Below are 17,280 nucleotides of genomic sequence, written 5' to 3'. Positions count from 1 at the left end.
AGTCCCCTGCAGGTCTGAGATGTAGCATCCAAGGGATGGTCCTCCCCTGCCTGAGGTGGGAAACACAGTATCCAAGGAAGTTCCTTCACTTCATGGCTGACATAGAGCAACCAAGGAAGGCATCCCCTAACATAATTATGATGAGAACCCAGGGAAGAGTCTTCCAACTGCAGTTATGAAACAACCAAGGAAAAGTCTCCTTCCCAAGGGCTGAGAGAGAGCCCCTAAGAGTCACCCCTCTGGACTGAGATAAAGAATTACGGAAAATCCTTTCCGGGGCTAAGATACAGCACCTCCAAAACAGCCCCATCCAAAAGGGATGAGACAGAGCCCACAAGGAAACATTCACATAGGGTTGAGGTAGGTCACCCAGGGAAGCTAAGAGCTTTCTCCCAGGAGTAAGTTAAAGCCCAGAGGAAGATTCATCACCTCCATGCTGAGATAGAAGAACCCATGAAAGTCCTCTGTAGGGCTTGAAGACAGCATATGAGGAAACACTCACACCACCACCACCACCACAACCAAGGGTTGAAGCCCACAAATGGGATAGACCCAGCTGTTACTCAATGTACGCCAGATAACTTGTTGGGGTGCCACATTGGCAGAAGTCATTGGAAATCTACCTTCGGGAATTTGAGGTGTAGTATCCAGGGAAGGATCCCTTTAACCCAGAGCTAAGATAGATTACCTTCCAAAAAGTTTATCCTGAAACACTGCTGAGATACAGTGCCTTGGAAAGAGCTCTCCACTACAGATCTTAAATGGAATACTCAAATAACCTCCCCCAACCCCCCAATGTTGAAATTCCATCCCATTCATCTTATCACCAATATTGATATCCTGACCTTGCTGGGCGTGGTTGCTCACGCCTATAATGCCAGCACTTTGGAAGGCTGAGGCGGGCGGATTGCTTAAGCCCAGGAGTTTGAGACCAGCCTGGGCAACATAGTGAGACTCCATCTCTACAAAAAAAATAGGTATGATGGTGCATGCCTGCGGTCCCAGCTACTCTGGAGGCTGAGGTGGGAGGATTGCTTGAGCCCAGGAGGTGGAGGCTGCAGTGAGCCCTGTTCACCACCACTGCACTCCAGCCTGAGAGACAAAGCAAGACTCTGTCTCAAACATAAAAAGTAAATAAATAATAAAAAATTTAAAAATCCTGATCTTGCCAGAGGAGTGTGGCAGCACCCCACAAAATGGCAATAAAGTTGTTGTGGTGCCTCACCACTGCTGAAACTTTCTAGAAACCTGCGCTCTGGGAGTTGTGGGAAATGTACCCTCTAGGGCGCCTGGGAGTGATGCACATGGGGAGGCGTCTCACTACAAGCACCGATCGTGTACGGTCCAAGGGCGATGGAAGGAAGGGAAGCCGCAGGCCACTGCGTGCCCTACTCCAACAGAACACCGGGACCTGGGTGGGGCGCCAGAGTCCCTAGGAGAAGCCTCTCGCTCAGCGGGTGCCAGCCTAGAGAACCAGGAAGTGCAGCCCTCCCCTTCGCTGACTCTGGCGCCCTCTAAAGGCGGCCTTCGGTAACAACCGTACGCCTTCGGTAACAACTGTACAGCGGACGTAGGCGGAGGAACACAGAACCTTCTCACACAGCGGGATAAAAGGGTGAATTTGGAGCTGACAGGCAAGTATATCTTGTGATATATTTGTCTGGCTTTGATAGCGGGGTAATACTGGCTTCATAAAATGAAGCAGTGTTTCTTCCTCCGTTATTTTTTTGAAGATATTGCTAAGTATTGGTATTATTTCTTCATTAAATGTTTACAGAATTTACACGCAAAGCCACCATGGCTTGGTTTGTATTTGTGGAGAGATTTTAATTTACTAATTAAATCCTTTTTCTTTCTTTAGTCCTATTTCAATTTTCTGTATCTTCTTGAGTCAGTAATTTGTCTTCAAGAAATTTTTCTGTTTTATCTAAGTTGTTTAGTTTGTTGGCATAAAGTTGTTCATAATATATTCCTTTTAATTTCTATAAGGTCCGTATTAATAACACCCCCTTTCATTTTTGATTTTGATAATCTGTGTGTCCTTTCTTTTTTTCTTGGTCAGTCAAGCTAAAAGATTGTTAGGTTTATTTCACTTTTTCAGTGAACCAACTTTGGATTTCATTGATTTTTCTGTTTTTTTAAATTTTATTTTATTGATTTTCTTCTACTCTAATTTCCATCATTCCTCTCCTTCTGCTTGCCTGTATTAAATATATCAATTTCAAACTTCAGGAATAACAAATTACTTGTTTCATAAAGGAGGACTTAGACATATAGAAATGCTTATGATATTGCAAGTAGCAGTCATTTAGACAAGTTAACTAGTAGGAAATTTGATATGCTGAAACCAGACAAGTTTTTTGTGTTGGCCTTTGTTGATTTTGAAAATATCAAGTCTAGTTTGTAGGAAGGTGTTTATTGCACGAGTAGTTTATCTTTGAATATTTTAATATTTAGAATGCCCACTTTCACTGAATCCCACAAGTTTATTTTTTTTCAAGCTTAAAGGAAAGTATGTATTAACCAGCACATACACTATCCTGTTCGTGCTTTATCTCTGGTAATCCTTATAAGAGCACCATGAGTTAGATATTGTTTTATGCCCATTTTATGGAAATAGAATCGTGGAGTGCACATTTAAGCAGCTCTCAGAGGTTTAACCAGTTGGAAAAGTGACAGAACCTAGGTCTGTCAGATTTCAGAGTTTGCACACACAAATACTATATGACACTGCTTACCGCTGTGAGTTCAGCAGAGAATTCCTTGTTTATATGGAAATAACAAAGCCGACAGTGTCCAGGATAATTGGCATCCATCCACAAACCCTCTGTACCCCAGTTTTGGTGATTTTAAGTAGGGTCATCTGTCCACTAAATTAATCAGATCTTAGGCTGGTCACACTTCTGAAATTGTACACCAAGTTTGTGTGTAAGGGTACTTTTCAAACAGGGAAAAATATCTATAGATTTCAGCAAGTTATCCAAAGGGAGTTAGGCCCACTACTCAACGTTCTCTGGATGATAAGAGAATGCCACAGAGCCTACACTCTTTCAATGGGGAGAATAGTGTCAATTTCTTTGCCAGTTTTGTTCTAGTTTTTAATCCGAGTGTTCTAGTCACACACACATAGTTAGCTATCAGGACTATCTGCAGATGCTGGTTCCTCCACTTCAAACAAATCTGCCAACTCCACCTGAAGAACTTTATACTTTTGACTGTGTGTTTATAAATGATGGGCAGGTAGGATATCTAGGACAGTGTATGTGCTCATTAATACATAATTCTCGCCGGGCGCGGTGGCTCAAGCCTGTAATCCCAGCACTTTGGGAGGCCGAGACGGGCGGATCACGAGGTCAGGAGATCGAGACCATCCTGGCTAATATGGTGAAACCCCGTCTCTACTAAAAAATACAAAAAACTAGCCGGGTGAGGTGGCGGGCGCCTGTAGTCCCAGCTACTCGGGAGGCTGAGGCAGGAGAATGGCGTAAACCCGGGAGGCGGAGCTTGCAGTGAGCTGAGATCCGGCCACAGCACTCCAGCCTGGGCGACAGAGCCAGACTCCGTCTCAAAAAAAAAAAAAAAAAAAAAAAAAAAAAAAAAAAAAAAAAAAAAAAAAAAAAAAAAAAAAAAAAAAAAATACATAATTCTCTTTAAATTTTAAAAAATGAACTTGTAGAATTCAGTGAAAATTGGCATTCTAAATATTAAAGTATTAATATTTAGAATTAAATTTTTAGTTGGGATGGTGGTATAAGGAGGGTCAGCCCATTCTCAAACTCAGCTGGAGGCATAAGGAAATTGTTTAACCTAGTGGTGTGAACTTACAGGAAATAGTGATGGTGGACTGAGTCATGACCTAGATAGAGGGAGATGAATCTGGATCACGGAACATGATATAGATTCTGGATATGAGATTCTAAACTCTGGTACCAAGGCACACTTTGCTAAGACAGTCTGTGATCATGTACTCTCAAGAGGATCATATATTTCAGCTGTATAGTACCGATTCATGTGCCAGTTATGTTCCAGTTATAAATCAAAGTGTTCTAGTAACACACATACTTAATTATGAGGACTATCTGCAGATGCAGGCTTCTCCACTTCAAACGAGTCAACCAACTCCACCTGAAGAACTTCATACTGTTGGCTATGTGTTTACAAATGATGGGCAGGTAAGATAACTCTTTCTATTTCTGCCCTAATTGTGACGTTCTTAGTATAATTATTTTCTCATTGAAAAGATAAATATGAACTATATGTGTTAATTCTCTTGATTTAAACGAAAAAGAAACATGACACAGGAATTCTTATGTGAACATAAAATGGGAATTTTTTGATCCAAGAGTGGATTCATTGTGCAAGGAACTGATGTTTTTAATTATCACATTTAATGCTCATAATTGTTTTGCAGATGTGTATTACTATATCCCCTTTAGTAAGAAATCAAGGCTGACAATGATCAAATGGCTTGCCCCAAGTGACACATGATAGGAGATAGAGCCAGGGTTTGAACGCATACCTTTCTGATTCCAGAGTCTGTATTTTTTCCCACTCCCCAAAATAACTCCTTTCATATTGAGATTACAGTCTACAGTCTCTGTTTCTGTTATCCAAGTCTCTAGTGCTCTATCTAAAAAATGACTAAGTATTCCTCATGGAATATGAAGCACTAGGTGCTGTTGCCATAATTGGACTGTCCTAAAGGAGATCTTAATATGAGTTTTGTATTGTGTATGAGAGAGACATACTAACTCCACAATTAAAACATGAAGACAAAATAGATTGCATCTGCAGTTGTGGATGAGACCATTGGCATAAGGACACAGATAGGCAATAATCTCTTCTGTAACAAAACCAGACTAAACTTATTCCACCACATTCCCAAAATTCCTCAATTAATTAAACTTTTCCTCAATTTTCTGTGCCTTTATTTTCTCTTTTTTAACAATAGAGATAAGAATCACACCTCACTCATAGGGATTGGCCAAGGATTGAGTTAATACATGTAAAGCATTTAGAACAGTACCTGGAGGGTAGTAAATGTCTGGTAAAAATGTTTTCATAGATTCTAAGCCCCTATTTTATAGGAAATGAAAATAGTTCAGAAAATTTTTAAATCAACATTATATGTAAACATTTTTATTAAATACTATATGTAATAAAATTTATATAATAAATACAAATGTATTTATTGTTGTTAATATTTATTATTAATAAAATAATGTAAATTTTTATTAAACAATAAATTTGTATAATAAATATAAATACATTTATTATTAATATAAAATATAAATTTTATTAAATATTTAATGCAGGAGCATATTCTTTGTTTTTCAGCTTTTATGTTGTAAGGTACATATGCATGATGTGCAGGTTTGTTACATAGGTAAATGTGTGCCATCGTGGTTTGCTGGATCTATCAACCCATCACCTTGGTATTAAGCCCAACATCCATTAGCTATTCTTCCTGATGGTCTCCCTACCCACTACCCCTCCCCTCAACAGGCCCCAGTGTGTGTTGCCCCCCCCACCCAAGTGTCCATGTGTTCTCATCATTCAGCTCCCACTTATAAGTGAGAACATGCACTGTTTGGTTTTCTATTCCTGCATTACTTTTCTGAGGTTAAAGGCTTCCAGCTCTATTCATGTTTCTACAAAGACATGATCTCATTCCTTTTTATGGCTGCATGTTATTTTATGGTGTATATGTACTACATTTTCTTTACCCAGTCTATCATTGATGGACATTTGGGTTGATTCCACGTCTTTGCTATTGTGAATAGTGCTGCAATGAACATATGCGTGCATGTGTCTTTATAATAGAATGATTTATATTTCTTTGGGTATATACCCAGGAATGGGATTGCTAGATCAAATTATATTTCTGCCTGTGGATCTTTGGGGAATCACCACCCTGTCTTCCACATGGTTGAAGTAATTTACACTCCCACCAACAGTGTAAAAGCATTCCTTTTTCTCCACAACCTTGCCAGCATCTGTTGTTTCTTGATGTTTTAATAATCGCCATTCTGACTGGCAAGAGATATTATGTGGTTTTGATTTGCATTTTTATAATGATCAGTGATGTTGAGCTTTCTTTTTCATATGTTTTTTGGCTGCGTGAATGTCTTCTTTTGAGAACTGTCTGTTCACGTCCTTTGCCCACTTTTTAATGGGGTTGCTTTTCTTTTGTAAATTTGTTTAAGTTTCTTGTAGAGTCTGGATAGTAGACCTTTGTCAGATGGACAGATTGCAAAAGTTTTCTCCCATTCTGTAGGTTGTCTGTACACTCTGATTATAGTTCATTTTGCTATGCGTAAGCTCTTTAGTTTAATTAGATCCTGTTTGTCAATTTTTGCTTTTGTTGCCATTGCTTTTGACATTTTTGTCATGAAATCTTTGCCCGTGCCTATGTCCTGAATAGTATTGCCTATATTTTTTCTAGGGTTTTTATAGTTTTGGGTTTTACATTTAAGTCTTTAATCCATCTTGAGTTAATTTTTGTATGAGGTGTAAGGATTTTGTATTTTGTATAAGGTGTAAGGGGTCCACTTTCAATTTTTGCATATGGCTAGCCAGTTCTCACAGCACCATTAATTATATGGGGAATCCTGTCCCCATTGCTTTTTTTTTGTCAGGTTTGTAGAAGAACAGATGGTTATCACTGTGCGGTCTTATTTCTGAGTTCTCTATTCTGTTCCATTGGTCTATGTATCTGTTTTTGTACCAGGAAAATGCTGTTTCAGTTACTGCAGCCCTGTAGTATAGTTTGAAGTTAGGTAGTGTGATGTCTCTAGCTTTGTTCTTTTTGCTTAGGATTGTCTTGCCTATTCTGGCTCTTTTTTGGTTGCATATGAATTTTAAAATAGCTTCTTCTCACTCTGTGAAGAATGTCAATGGTAGTTTAATGGGAATAGCATGGAATCTCTAAATTACTTTAGGCAGTATGGCCATTTTCACGATATTGTTTCTTCCTATCCACGAGCATGGAATGTTTTTCCATTTATTTGTGTCCTCTCTGATTTCCTTGAGCAGTGGTTTGTAGTTCTCTCTGAAGAGGTACTTCACTTCCCTTCTTAGTGTATTCCTGGTACTTTATTCTTTTTGTAGTAATTGTGAATGGGAGTTCATTCATGATTTGTCTCTCTGCTTGCCTGTTTTTGGTGTATAGGAATGCTAGCAATTTTGCACATGGATTTTGTATCCTGAGACTTTGCTGAAGTTGCTTATCAGCTTAAGAAACTTTTGGGCTGAGATGATGGGATTTTCTAGATATAGGGTCATGTCATCTGCAAACAAAGATAATTTGACGTCCTCTCTCCCTGTTCGAATACTCTTTATTTCTTTGTCTTGCCTGATTGCCGTGGCCAGAACATCTGATACTATGTTAAATAGGAATGGTGAGGGAGGGCATCCTTGTCTTGTGGAAGTTTCATGGGGAATACTTCCAGCTTTTTCCCATTCAGCATGATATTGGCTGTGGGTTTGTCATATATGGTTCTTATTATTTTGAGGTATTTTTTTCAGTACCTGGTTTATTGAGAGCTTTTAATATAAAGGGATGTTGAATTTTATCAAAGGCCTTTTCTGCATCTATTGAGATAATCATGTGATTTTTATCATTAGTTCTGTTTATGTAATGAATTACATTCATTGATTTGCCTATTCTGAAACGACCCTGCATCCTGGGGATGAAGCCAACTTGATCATGGTGAATAAGCTTTTTGATGTGCTATTGGATTCAGTTTTCCAGTATTTTATTGAGGATTTTTGCATCGATGTTCATGAGGAATACTGGCCTGAAGTTTTCTTTTTTTGTTGTATCTCTGCCAGATTTTGGTATCAAGATGATGCTAGCCTCATAAAATGAGTTAGGTAGGAGTCCCTCCTTTTCAATTTTTTGGAATACTTTCAGTAGAAGTAGTACCAGCTCTTCTTGGTACCTCTGGTAGTCAGGAGCATATTCTTGGGTTATCCTTTGATGAAAACAGCTTTTAGTTAACCTACAATACCCTTGAATTTCATGTTTTATCTACCATCAACATTGCAAAGCATGCCCTACCCCTGCCTGACTCCTACATCAACATATTGGAAAAAAAGATTTATCATTACTCAACACACATGATGCTCTCAGAAAAGGCAAGTTAATTTTAATCTAGTCTCAGTGAAACAAGGGAAGGTAAAATATAAGATGTTATCCAAAGTCACACATGGCACACTCATGATTAATCAGAATGCTTGGGGAATTAAGCATATAGATAAATATAGACAGTGATGCATATAGATATAACGATATCTGTATATATCTATATGATATACCTAATGATACATATAGATAGTGAAGGGTAAGATAGATTGAAAAGGTAAATGTTCCCACCATGTCTGGGAACACCATGTGTGGGAACATTTACATGGTGGGAACATTTACCTTTTCGATCTATCCTACCCTTCACTATCTATATGTATCATCTAATAAAGTATTAATCAGTATTTGTTAATATGTAGCTTTAAAGCACTGAAAGATAAGAAAGACTTTTTTTTTGTCCCCTAACAAGGGCTGAGACAAAATGATGCCTACTTCATTAGAGAGATAATCATGTGTTTATTCCTTTGGTTGATGAAAACCACTCTTTCCCCAAACATTCTGATTAATCATGACTGTACCATGTTTGACTTTGGATAACACCTTGTATTTTACCTTTCCTTGTTTCACTGAGACTAGATTAAAATTAGCTTGCCTCTTCTGAGAGCATCTCGTGTGTTGAGTGATGATAAATCTTTGACCTGTGACTAAAACTTTATATTAACTATATAAATGGATGGCTGTGTATGCATATGAAGACTGTGACTTTGCAATGGTTGGATTTGACCTTAATGGAATATTTTCACTGATGTTTTTCAGCAAATGAGGGGTGATGAAGTAAATCAAGTTGCAACAGGGCTTCAAAGCAAAAAGAAACATTCCAGAAAATCCAAGAGACACTCTTCATCTAAGAGAAGGAAGACTATGTCCCTGTGACTAGACAAACAGGAAGGTGTAGGGGAATGCAATCTCTGGGCCTCAACCATGTCAAAGGACAATTGTAGTCATGTCCTTGAGGGATGAACAGATATGAGCCCATTTGCAAGTGGAAGGGCAAGGTTCTAATTAGGTGCAACAATTTGGAGTTGCTGTGTTAGATGAATGAAGCAGGTTCCTGGGGCAGAAGGAGATGGTGGGCTCAACAAGAGGATGTGTCTGCTCACTTTCTGTCTGTCCTCACACTCCGCTCTAACCCAATGCAGTCTGGCTTCTTAGTGTACTCCATGAAACTACTATCATCAAGGTCACCAGTGTTTGTTGCATTTTGGCATTAATGTCTCAGCAACATGTGACACAGTTGTTTACTTCCTCCTGCACGGAAAGCTTCTTGGGTCCCCAGATACCTGGATTTCTTACCGTGTTACTTGAGACTCATTTTTCTTCTCCTTTTTGTTTTTCTCCCCTGCCTTCCCATCTCTAAATATTTCAGATATTTAGCATGATCCTAGGCTCTCTTCCCTTCAATGTACTATCTCCTTAGGTGATGCCATGCTGTCTTAGAATTGTAAATGATTCACACTAAAAAAGCTCTCACCATTATACTTCTAGACTACAACTTGCTCCTGAAATCCAGACTCAAATGCAACTACACACGTGGTATCTCTACTGGGTGTCTAATAGGCATCTAAAATTCAACTGGCCCTACATGTTCAAATTTCTGACCTCCCTCTCTCCAAAAATACTCTACTTTTAGTCTTCACTATTTCAGTTAAAGATACTGTCCATTAAGTGAAACATCCACAAAAGTGTAACAACCAGATGTTCACAGGTATAGGGGATTTAGAAGTCTTGGTTTTTAGAGTTTGTAGCTATCCATAGTGCATATAATCCCACCATGGCCTAGTTCAAACTCTCAACATAAGGTCACTGAAGCAGATTCAGGAAGAGTTGGCAGCACTCGGCTCTCATAGTCAGTTTCCTAACACCTCCTGAACACCCCTGATGTACTTTTACTTAGTAGTTCACATCAAAATACTTAAAGTCACTTATGAGTTATCTTATGATTCTTTTATTACTCTCTCATTTCCCATCTCTTAGCAAGTCCAGCAGTCAATGCCCAGTATAAATTCTGCATCCAACCATTTCTCTCTATCCCTCCAATGCACACTGCCATGATCTCTCTCCAAGCTAGTAGAATACCTTCTTAGTTCTGTTTTTCTAATCTTCACTCATCTATCACATACTCTCTAACCCTGTGGCTAGATAATTATGTCAGTGTGTAAATCACATTATGCCATGTCCCTCCTGAAAACCCATCCTCAACTCTCCTAAGCACTCAGAACAGACCCTGAACTGGCTTTGGTCTGCAAGCCTCTCTGCACGGCCTGGCCTCTATCACCCTCTCCTAACACAGGTCCCATCCATTTCCTCCTGGCTCTCTCTGCCTCTGTCCTTCAGCTCTGTAGTGCCCAATCCATCCCCACTCCATCCCCTACCTTTGGCCTCACCGCAACCTGGAACTCTCCCTCTGCCTCTACACAGGAGGCTCTGCTTCTTCTCCAAGCCCTGCCCAACGGCACCTCTTCAGAAGGCACTGTCAAACCAGCAGTCTCCCCTGAGGCTCCCTCTGCTGCTGTCTCCCATAGGTCTGTGGACTGCTTCCCCAACACCAGCCCAGTGCTGCTTGCTTCATTTGCTCATTGTGCATGTACTGTCTGACTGCCCCATAAGGATGTGAGCTCCACAAGGGCAGGCAACGTTGCTCTCTGGGCTGTTTACTGCTGATCCCCAGCTCCTGGCATGCTGCCTACCACAGATGATGAATAAATGAAAGAGGTGTCAGACCTGGAGTGAAAAGAAAGTCACTTTTTCTAGACAAAAGGGAAGGATCTGTAGAATCATATAAAAACACAGATGTGTGATGATTGAGTGGAGATAAGAGTGCTCAACTCCAATAGCCACGTCTATTTTCTCAGAATATTTGGGGTAGAAAGGAAGCAGGTTAAGGAGGGTCACTTAGTCTGGCTTCCTGCTGCACACAGCATGGTATTTATAGGTGAACTATACAAATAATATCAAATGAGAAATGTAAAGGACAGCAAGATGACACAAAATGATGAGTACAAAAACCTGTGAATGTTTATTCTGCTGTTGCACTTCTTTACTGCGCGTATTCATTATGCCAAGAGGTAAGAAGTTAGTTTTATTGTATTACCTACCTGATCTCTATTTGCAAGATCTGAGATTTCCACGTGGTAAATCCTTCTGTTTCATGAAATAAACAATTCCCTAGAAACTGATGAATACATAGCTGTCCCTCTGGGGGAGGATGGGACAAAACACACCTATCTTGCAGCTCAACCTCTTCATTTGGTTTCCAGATGCTAGCATCACTCACAATGTCCATGAAGAGAAGATAAAAAATGGCCAGCCAGCACCCGGTAATGTCGCGACAACAGTTCCACCAGCGTTTATTAATATGGCAACAGCTGATATTTCAATACATGAGTATCAGGGATCAGTGTAACTTTGCTCACATGTTATACTGTTCTACTTGGTTTCCACTATGCACTATATGCATAGTGTCATGAGGGAAAAAGGTAATTTTGTTGTTTTATCTTTTCTGGCCTCAATTTTAGGGTTCTCAGATTGCAGATTGCTAACTGGTGTATCCTCTTTCTATATGAGATGATTTCCTAGATACTGAGCATCAGGGGGGTATGCCTGTGCAGCTGACATAATGCACTTACCTCACAGCTCAACCACCTCATTTGGTTTCCAGATGCTGCAGTCACTCACAACATCCGTGAAGAGAAGATAAATAACAGTCAACCAGCACCTGATAATGCCTTGCCGACTGCTCCACCATGGCTTGGTAATATGGCAGCAGCTGGAGTTTCATCCACGAGCATGAGGGATCTGTGTATGTCTGCTTATTATTTGGACTTGTCCTACTTGGTTTCCATAAGCAGGCATATTTTCATGAATGGTGGTAGGTGGTTTTGTAGTATATTCTTTCCTGGCCTCAATTTGAGGGGTATCAGGTGGCCACCCGGCATATCCTTCCCTGCTTTTTTAGATAATTTCCTAGAAACTGGACATCAGACAGATAGGCCTGTGGACTGACATAATGCACTTACCTTACAGCTCAACCTCTTCACTTGGTTTCCGCATGCTACCGTCAATCCCAATGTCCATGAAGAGAGGAAGGAAAATGGTCAACTGTAAACGGATAACATCTTGTCAAATGTTCTATCAGGGCTGATTAATATGGCAGAAGCTGGTATTCCAGCGATGAGTACCAGGGATCTGTGTATGTTTGTTTATTAGTTGTAGTGTCCTCCTTGGCTTCCATATGCAAGCATAGTGTCATGAAGGGAAGAAGGTTGTTTTGTTGAATTATTTTTCCTGGCCCCAAATTTAGGGGCCTCAGATCATTACATGATGTATTTTCCTGCTTTATTGGATAATTTCCTGGAAACTGAGCATCAGTGGGATATACCGGTGAGGTTTTCATAATGCACTTACCTCACAGCTCAACCTGTTCCATTGGTTTCCAGATGTTACCATCACTCACAATGTCCGTGAAGAGAGGATGGAAAACTATCAACCCCAAACTGATAATGTCTTGTCAACTGTTCCACCACAGCTTGGTCATATGGCTGCAGCTCCATCCACGAGTATCAGGGATCTGTGTACGTCTGCTAATTAGTTGTACTGTCATAGTTGTTTTCAATAAGCATGCATATTTTCGTGAAGGGTAGAAGTCAGTTTTGTTGTATATTCTTTCCTATCCTCAATTTGAGAGGTCTCAGATGGTCACCTGGCATGTCCTCCCCTGCTTTTCTTGATAATTTCCTAGAAACTGAGCATCAGAGGGATATACCTGTGGGGCTGATAATGCGCTTACCTTACAGCTCAACCTCTTCGTTTGGTTTCCAGATTGTACTGAGGGGAAGAAGGTGATATTGTTGTATATTCTTTACTAGTCTCAATTTGATGGGTCTCAGATGGCCACCTGGCATATCCTCCCTCCTTTCTTAGATAATTTCCTAGAAACTGAACATCAGAAAGATATACGTGAGGGGTTACCATAATACACGTATCTCACAGCTCAACCTCTTCATTTGGTTTCCAGATGCTACAGTCACCTTCACTGTCCCTGAAGAGAAGATGGAAAATGGCCAACCCCAATCTGATAATGTCTTATCAACTGCTCCAACAGGGCTTATTAATATGGCAGGAGCTGTTATTCCAGCCATGAGTACCAATGATCTGGGTATGTTCACTTATAAATTGGATTGTCCCACTTGGTTTCCATATGCATGCATAGTGTCATGAAAAGGAGATGGAGGTTTTGTTGTATTATCTTTCGTGCGCTCAATTTGAGGGATGTCACATCACCAACTGTGATGTCCTCCGGCTTTATGCAGTAATTTCTTAGAAGCTGAGCATCACAGGGATATACCTGTGAGGTTGACATAATGCACTTCCTCACAGCTCACTCTCTTCATTTGTTTTCCAATGAAGTCACTCACAATGTCCATGAAGAGAAGATGGAAAATGACCAACCCCAACCTAATAACGTGTTGTCAACTGTTCAACCAGTGGTTATTACTTGGCAGCAGCTGGTATTCTGGACATGAGTACCAGGGATCAGTGTATGTTTGTTTACTAGTTGTAGTGTCCTACTTGGTTTCTATATTCATGCATATTGTCATCAAGGGAAGAAGGTGGTGTTGTCATATTATGTTTTCTGGCCTCGATTTGAGGGTTCTCAGAGGGCTCCCTAGTATATCCTAGTTCTTTATGAGATAAATTCCTAGATACTCAGCATCAGAGGGGTATCCCTGTGGGATTGACATACTGCACGTAATTACCTCAGAGCTCATCCACTATGTTTGTTTTCCAGATGCTAGCGTCACTCACAATGTCCGTGAAGAGAAGATAAATAACAGCCAACCAGTCCCGATAACGTCTTGTCAACTCTTATTAATTTGGCAGGAGCTGGTATTCCACCCCTGAGTGCCAGGGATGAGTGTATGTTTGTTTGCTAGTTGTACTATCCTACTTCGTTTCCATATGCATGCAGTGTCATAAATGGAAGAATGTAGTTTTATTGTATTGTCTTTCATGAGCTGAATTTGTGGGGTCTCAGATCACCACCTGGTGTATCCTCCTGCTTTATGTGATAATTTCCTAGAAACTGAGCCTCAGAGGTGTATACCTGTCGGGTTGGCAAAATTCACTTACCTTACAACTCGACCTCTTCATTTGGTTTTCAGTTGCCACTGTCAATCACGATGTCCACGGAGAGAGGATGCAAAATGGCCAACTGCAACAGGATAATGTCTTGTCAAATGTTCTATCTGGGCTTATTAATATGGCAGGAACTGGTATTCCTGCAGTGAGTAACAGGGATCTGTGTAGGTATGTTTTTTTCTTGCACTGTCCTTCTTGGTTTCCGTATGCATGCATAGTGTCATGAAGGGAAGAAGATTGTTTTGTGAATTATCTTTCCTGACCTCAACTTGAGGGGCCTCAGATCATCATATGATGTATTATCCTGCTTTATGGGATAATTTTCTAGAAACTGATCATCAGTGGGATATACCAGTGGGACTGACATAATGCACTTACATCACAGCTTGACCTCTTCCTTTTGTTTCCAGATGCTACCATCACACAGAATGTCCATGAAGAGACGACGGAAAATGGCCAATGCCAAACTGATAATGTTGAGTCAACTGTTCCACTGCAGCTTGTTCATATGGCAGCAGCTGGTATTCCATCCATGAGTAGCAGGGATCTCTGTATGTCTATTAATTAGTTGTACTGTCACACTTGATTTCCATATGCATACATATTTTCATGAAGGGTAGAAGGTGGTTTTGTAGTATTCTTTCCTAGCCTCCATTTGAGGGATCTCAGTTGGCCACCTGGCATAGCCTCCCCTGCTTTCTTAGATAACTTCCTAGAAACTGAACATCAGAGGTATATACCTGTAGGGCTGACAAAATGCACTTACCTCACAGCTCAACCTCTTCATGTGGTTTTCAGATTTCACCATCACTCACAATGTCTGTGGAGAAAAGACAAAAATTGACCAAACAGCACCTGATACATTCTTGTCAACTGTTACATCAGGGCTTATGAATTTCGCAGGAGCTGGCATTCCACCCAAGAGTACCAGGGATCAGCGCATGTTTGTTTAGTAGTTGTACTGTCCTACTTGGTTTCCATACACATGCAGTGTCATGCAGGGAAGATGGTGGTTTTGTCGTATTATCTTTTCTAGCCTAAATTTGAGGGGTCTCAGATCACCACCTGTATTATGGAACAATTTCTTAGAAACTGAGTCTCAGAGGGATATATATACCTGTGGCGTTGACATAATGCAGTTACCTCACAGTTCGACCTATTCCTTTGGCTTTCAGATGCTACCGTCACTCAAAGTGTCCACGAAGAGAGGATGGAAAATAACCAACCATTACCTAATAACGTCTTGTCAACTCTTCTACCAGGACTTACTTATTTGGCAACAGCTGGTATTCCAGCCATGAGTACCAGGGATCAGCGTATGTTTGCTTATTCAGTTGTACTGTCCTACTTGGTTTTCTCAGATTGCTAACTGGTATATCCTCCTTCTTTATGAGATAATTCCCTAGATACTGAGCATCAGAGGGGTATGCCTCTTTGGTTGATATAATGCACTTACCTCACAGCTCAACCACTTCATTTGGTTTCCAGATGTTGCAGTCATTCACAACGTCTGTGAAGAGAAGATAAACAACGATCAACCAGCCCCTGATAACGTCTCATCAACTGCTCCACCATGGCTTGGTAATATGGCAGCAGCTGGAATTTCATCCATGAGTACCAGGGATCTGTGTATGTCTGCTTATTAGTTGTACTGGCCTACTTGGTTTCTCTAAGCAGGCATATTTTCATGAATGGTAGAAGGTAATTTTGTTGTATATTCTTTCCTAGCCTCAATTTGGGAGGTGTCGTTAGCCACCTGGCTTATCCTCCCCTGCTTTCTTTGATAATTTCCTAGAAATTGAGCATCAGATGGGTATATCTGTGGGGTTGACATAATGCACTTACCTCACAGCTCAACCTCTTCATTTGGTTTCCAGATGCTATCGCCAATCCCAGTGTCCATGAAGAGAGGATGGAAAATAGCCAACCGCAACCAGATAACGTCTTGTCAAATGTTCTATCAGGGCTTACTAATATGGCAGGAGCTGGTATTCCGGCCATGAGTACCAGAGATCTGTGTATGTTCAGCTTTTAATTAAATTTTCCTACTTGGTTTCCATATGCATGCATAGTGTCATGAAGGGGAGAAGGTGGTTTTGTTGTATCATATTTCTTAAGCTCTATTTGAGATATTTCTTAAGCTCAGAATACCACCTGTCATGTCCTCTTGCTCTATGCAATAATTTCTTAGAAGCTGAGCATCAGTGGGATATACCTGTGGGTTGAAATAAGGCACTTACTTCACGGCCGGCCCTAAATCATACTTCAGGCTATTTCCGCAGGCATTTAAGTTGGTATTATCTTATTCTCACACTTTCTTCCAATGCCATGGAGCCTTCCAAATTTATCATAATCTGGGAGTGGATGTGGGCCCTCAGTTGATTCACTTTGTATTTTTCTAGTTTGTATCTTTCCATGAGGATGCATTTTCTATTTGCATGTAGATGGTAAATTCTATTTTGTATCCACTACTACCTCTTACATCTCATAGATGCTGTAGATATCCTCTGGTTAATGGAATACCTCTTTCATTTCAGGTTTTAAAAAGTTGTCTTAATTCAACAACTCGAGAAGGCACTTAAAGAAATAGATTCCCAAGGCTGGGCGCGGTGGCTCAAGCCTGTAATCCCAGCACTTTGGGAGGCCGAGACGGGTGGATCACGAGGTCAGGAGATCAAGACCATCCTGGCTAACACCGTGAAACCCCGTCTCTACTAAAAAAATACAAAAAACTAGCCGGGCGAGGTGGCGGGCGCCTGTAGTCCCAGCTACTCGGGAGGCTGAGGCAGGAGAATGGCGTAAACCCGGGAGGTGGAGCTTGCAGTGAGCTGAGATCCGGCCACTGCACTCCAGCCTGGGCGATAGAGCGAGACTCCGTCTCAAAAAAAAAAAAAGAAAAGAAATAGATTCCCACTGCCATCTCAGAAAAGTTAAGCACATGAGAAAAAAATAATTGTGTTAGTGCAAAGACCAAGGAAATGCTGTAGGATGGAACA

The 17,280-nt window shown here is 40.6% G+C and overlaps 1 protein-coding gene across 1 annotated transcript; it reads left to right on the top strand.

Moving 5' to 3' along the window:
• The first annotated feature begins 4,085 nt into the window (after positions 1-4,085).
• Positions 4,086-16,841, top strand: LOC104657809 (sarcoma antigen 1-like). Its single transcript, XM_030933666.1, is given in 10 exon segments — positions 4,086-4,172; positions 8,903-9,035; positions 11,805-11,897; positions 12,583-12,717; positions 14,308-14,448; positions 14,695-14,835; positions 15,460-15,600; positions 15,773-15,913; positions 16,162-16,302; positions 16,822-16,841. Coding segments are annotated over 10 exon segments (1,173 nt in total).
• Positions 16,842-17,280: the final 439 nt, after the last annotated feature.

This window comes from Rhinopithecus roxellana, chromosome 7, assembly GCF_007565055.1.
Source record: "Rhinopithecus roxellana isolate Shanxi Qingling chromosome 7, ASM756505v1, whole genome shotgun sequence".
Classification (NCBI taxonomy): domain Eukaryota; kingdom Metazoa; phylum Chordata; class Mammalia; order Primates; family Cercopithecidae; genus Rhinopithecus; species Rhinopithecus roxellana.
This window is presented reverse-complemented; position numbering and strand designations above follow the sequence as displayed.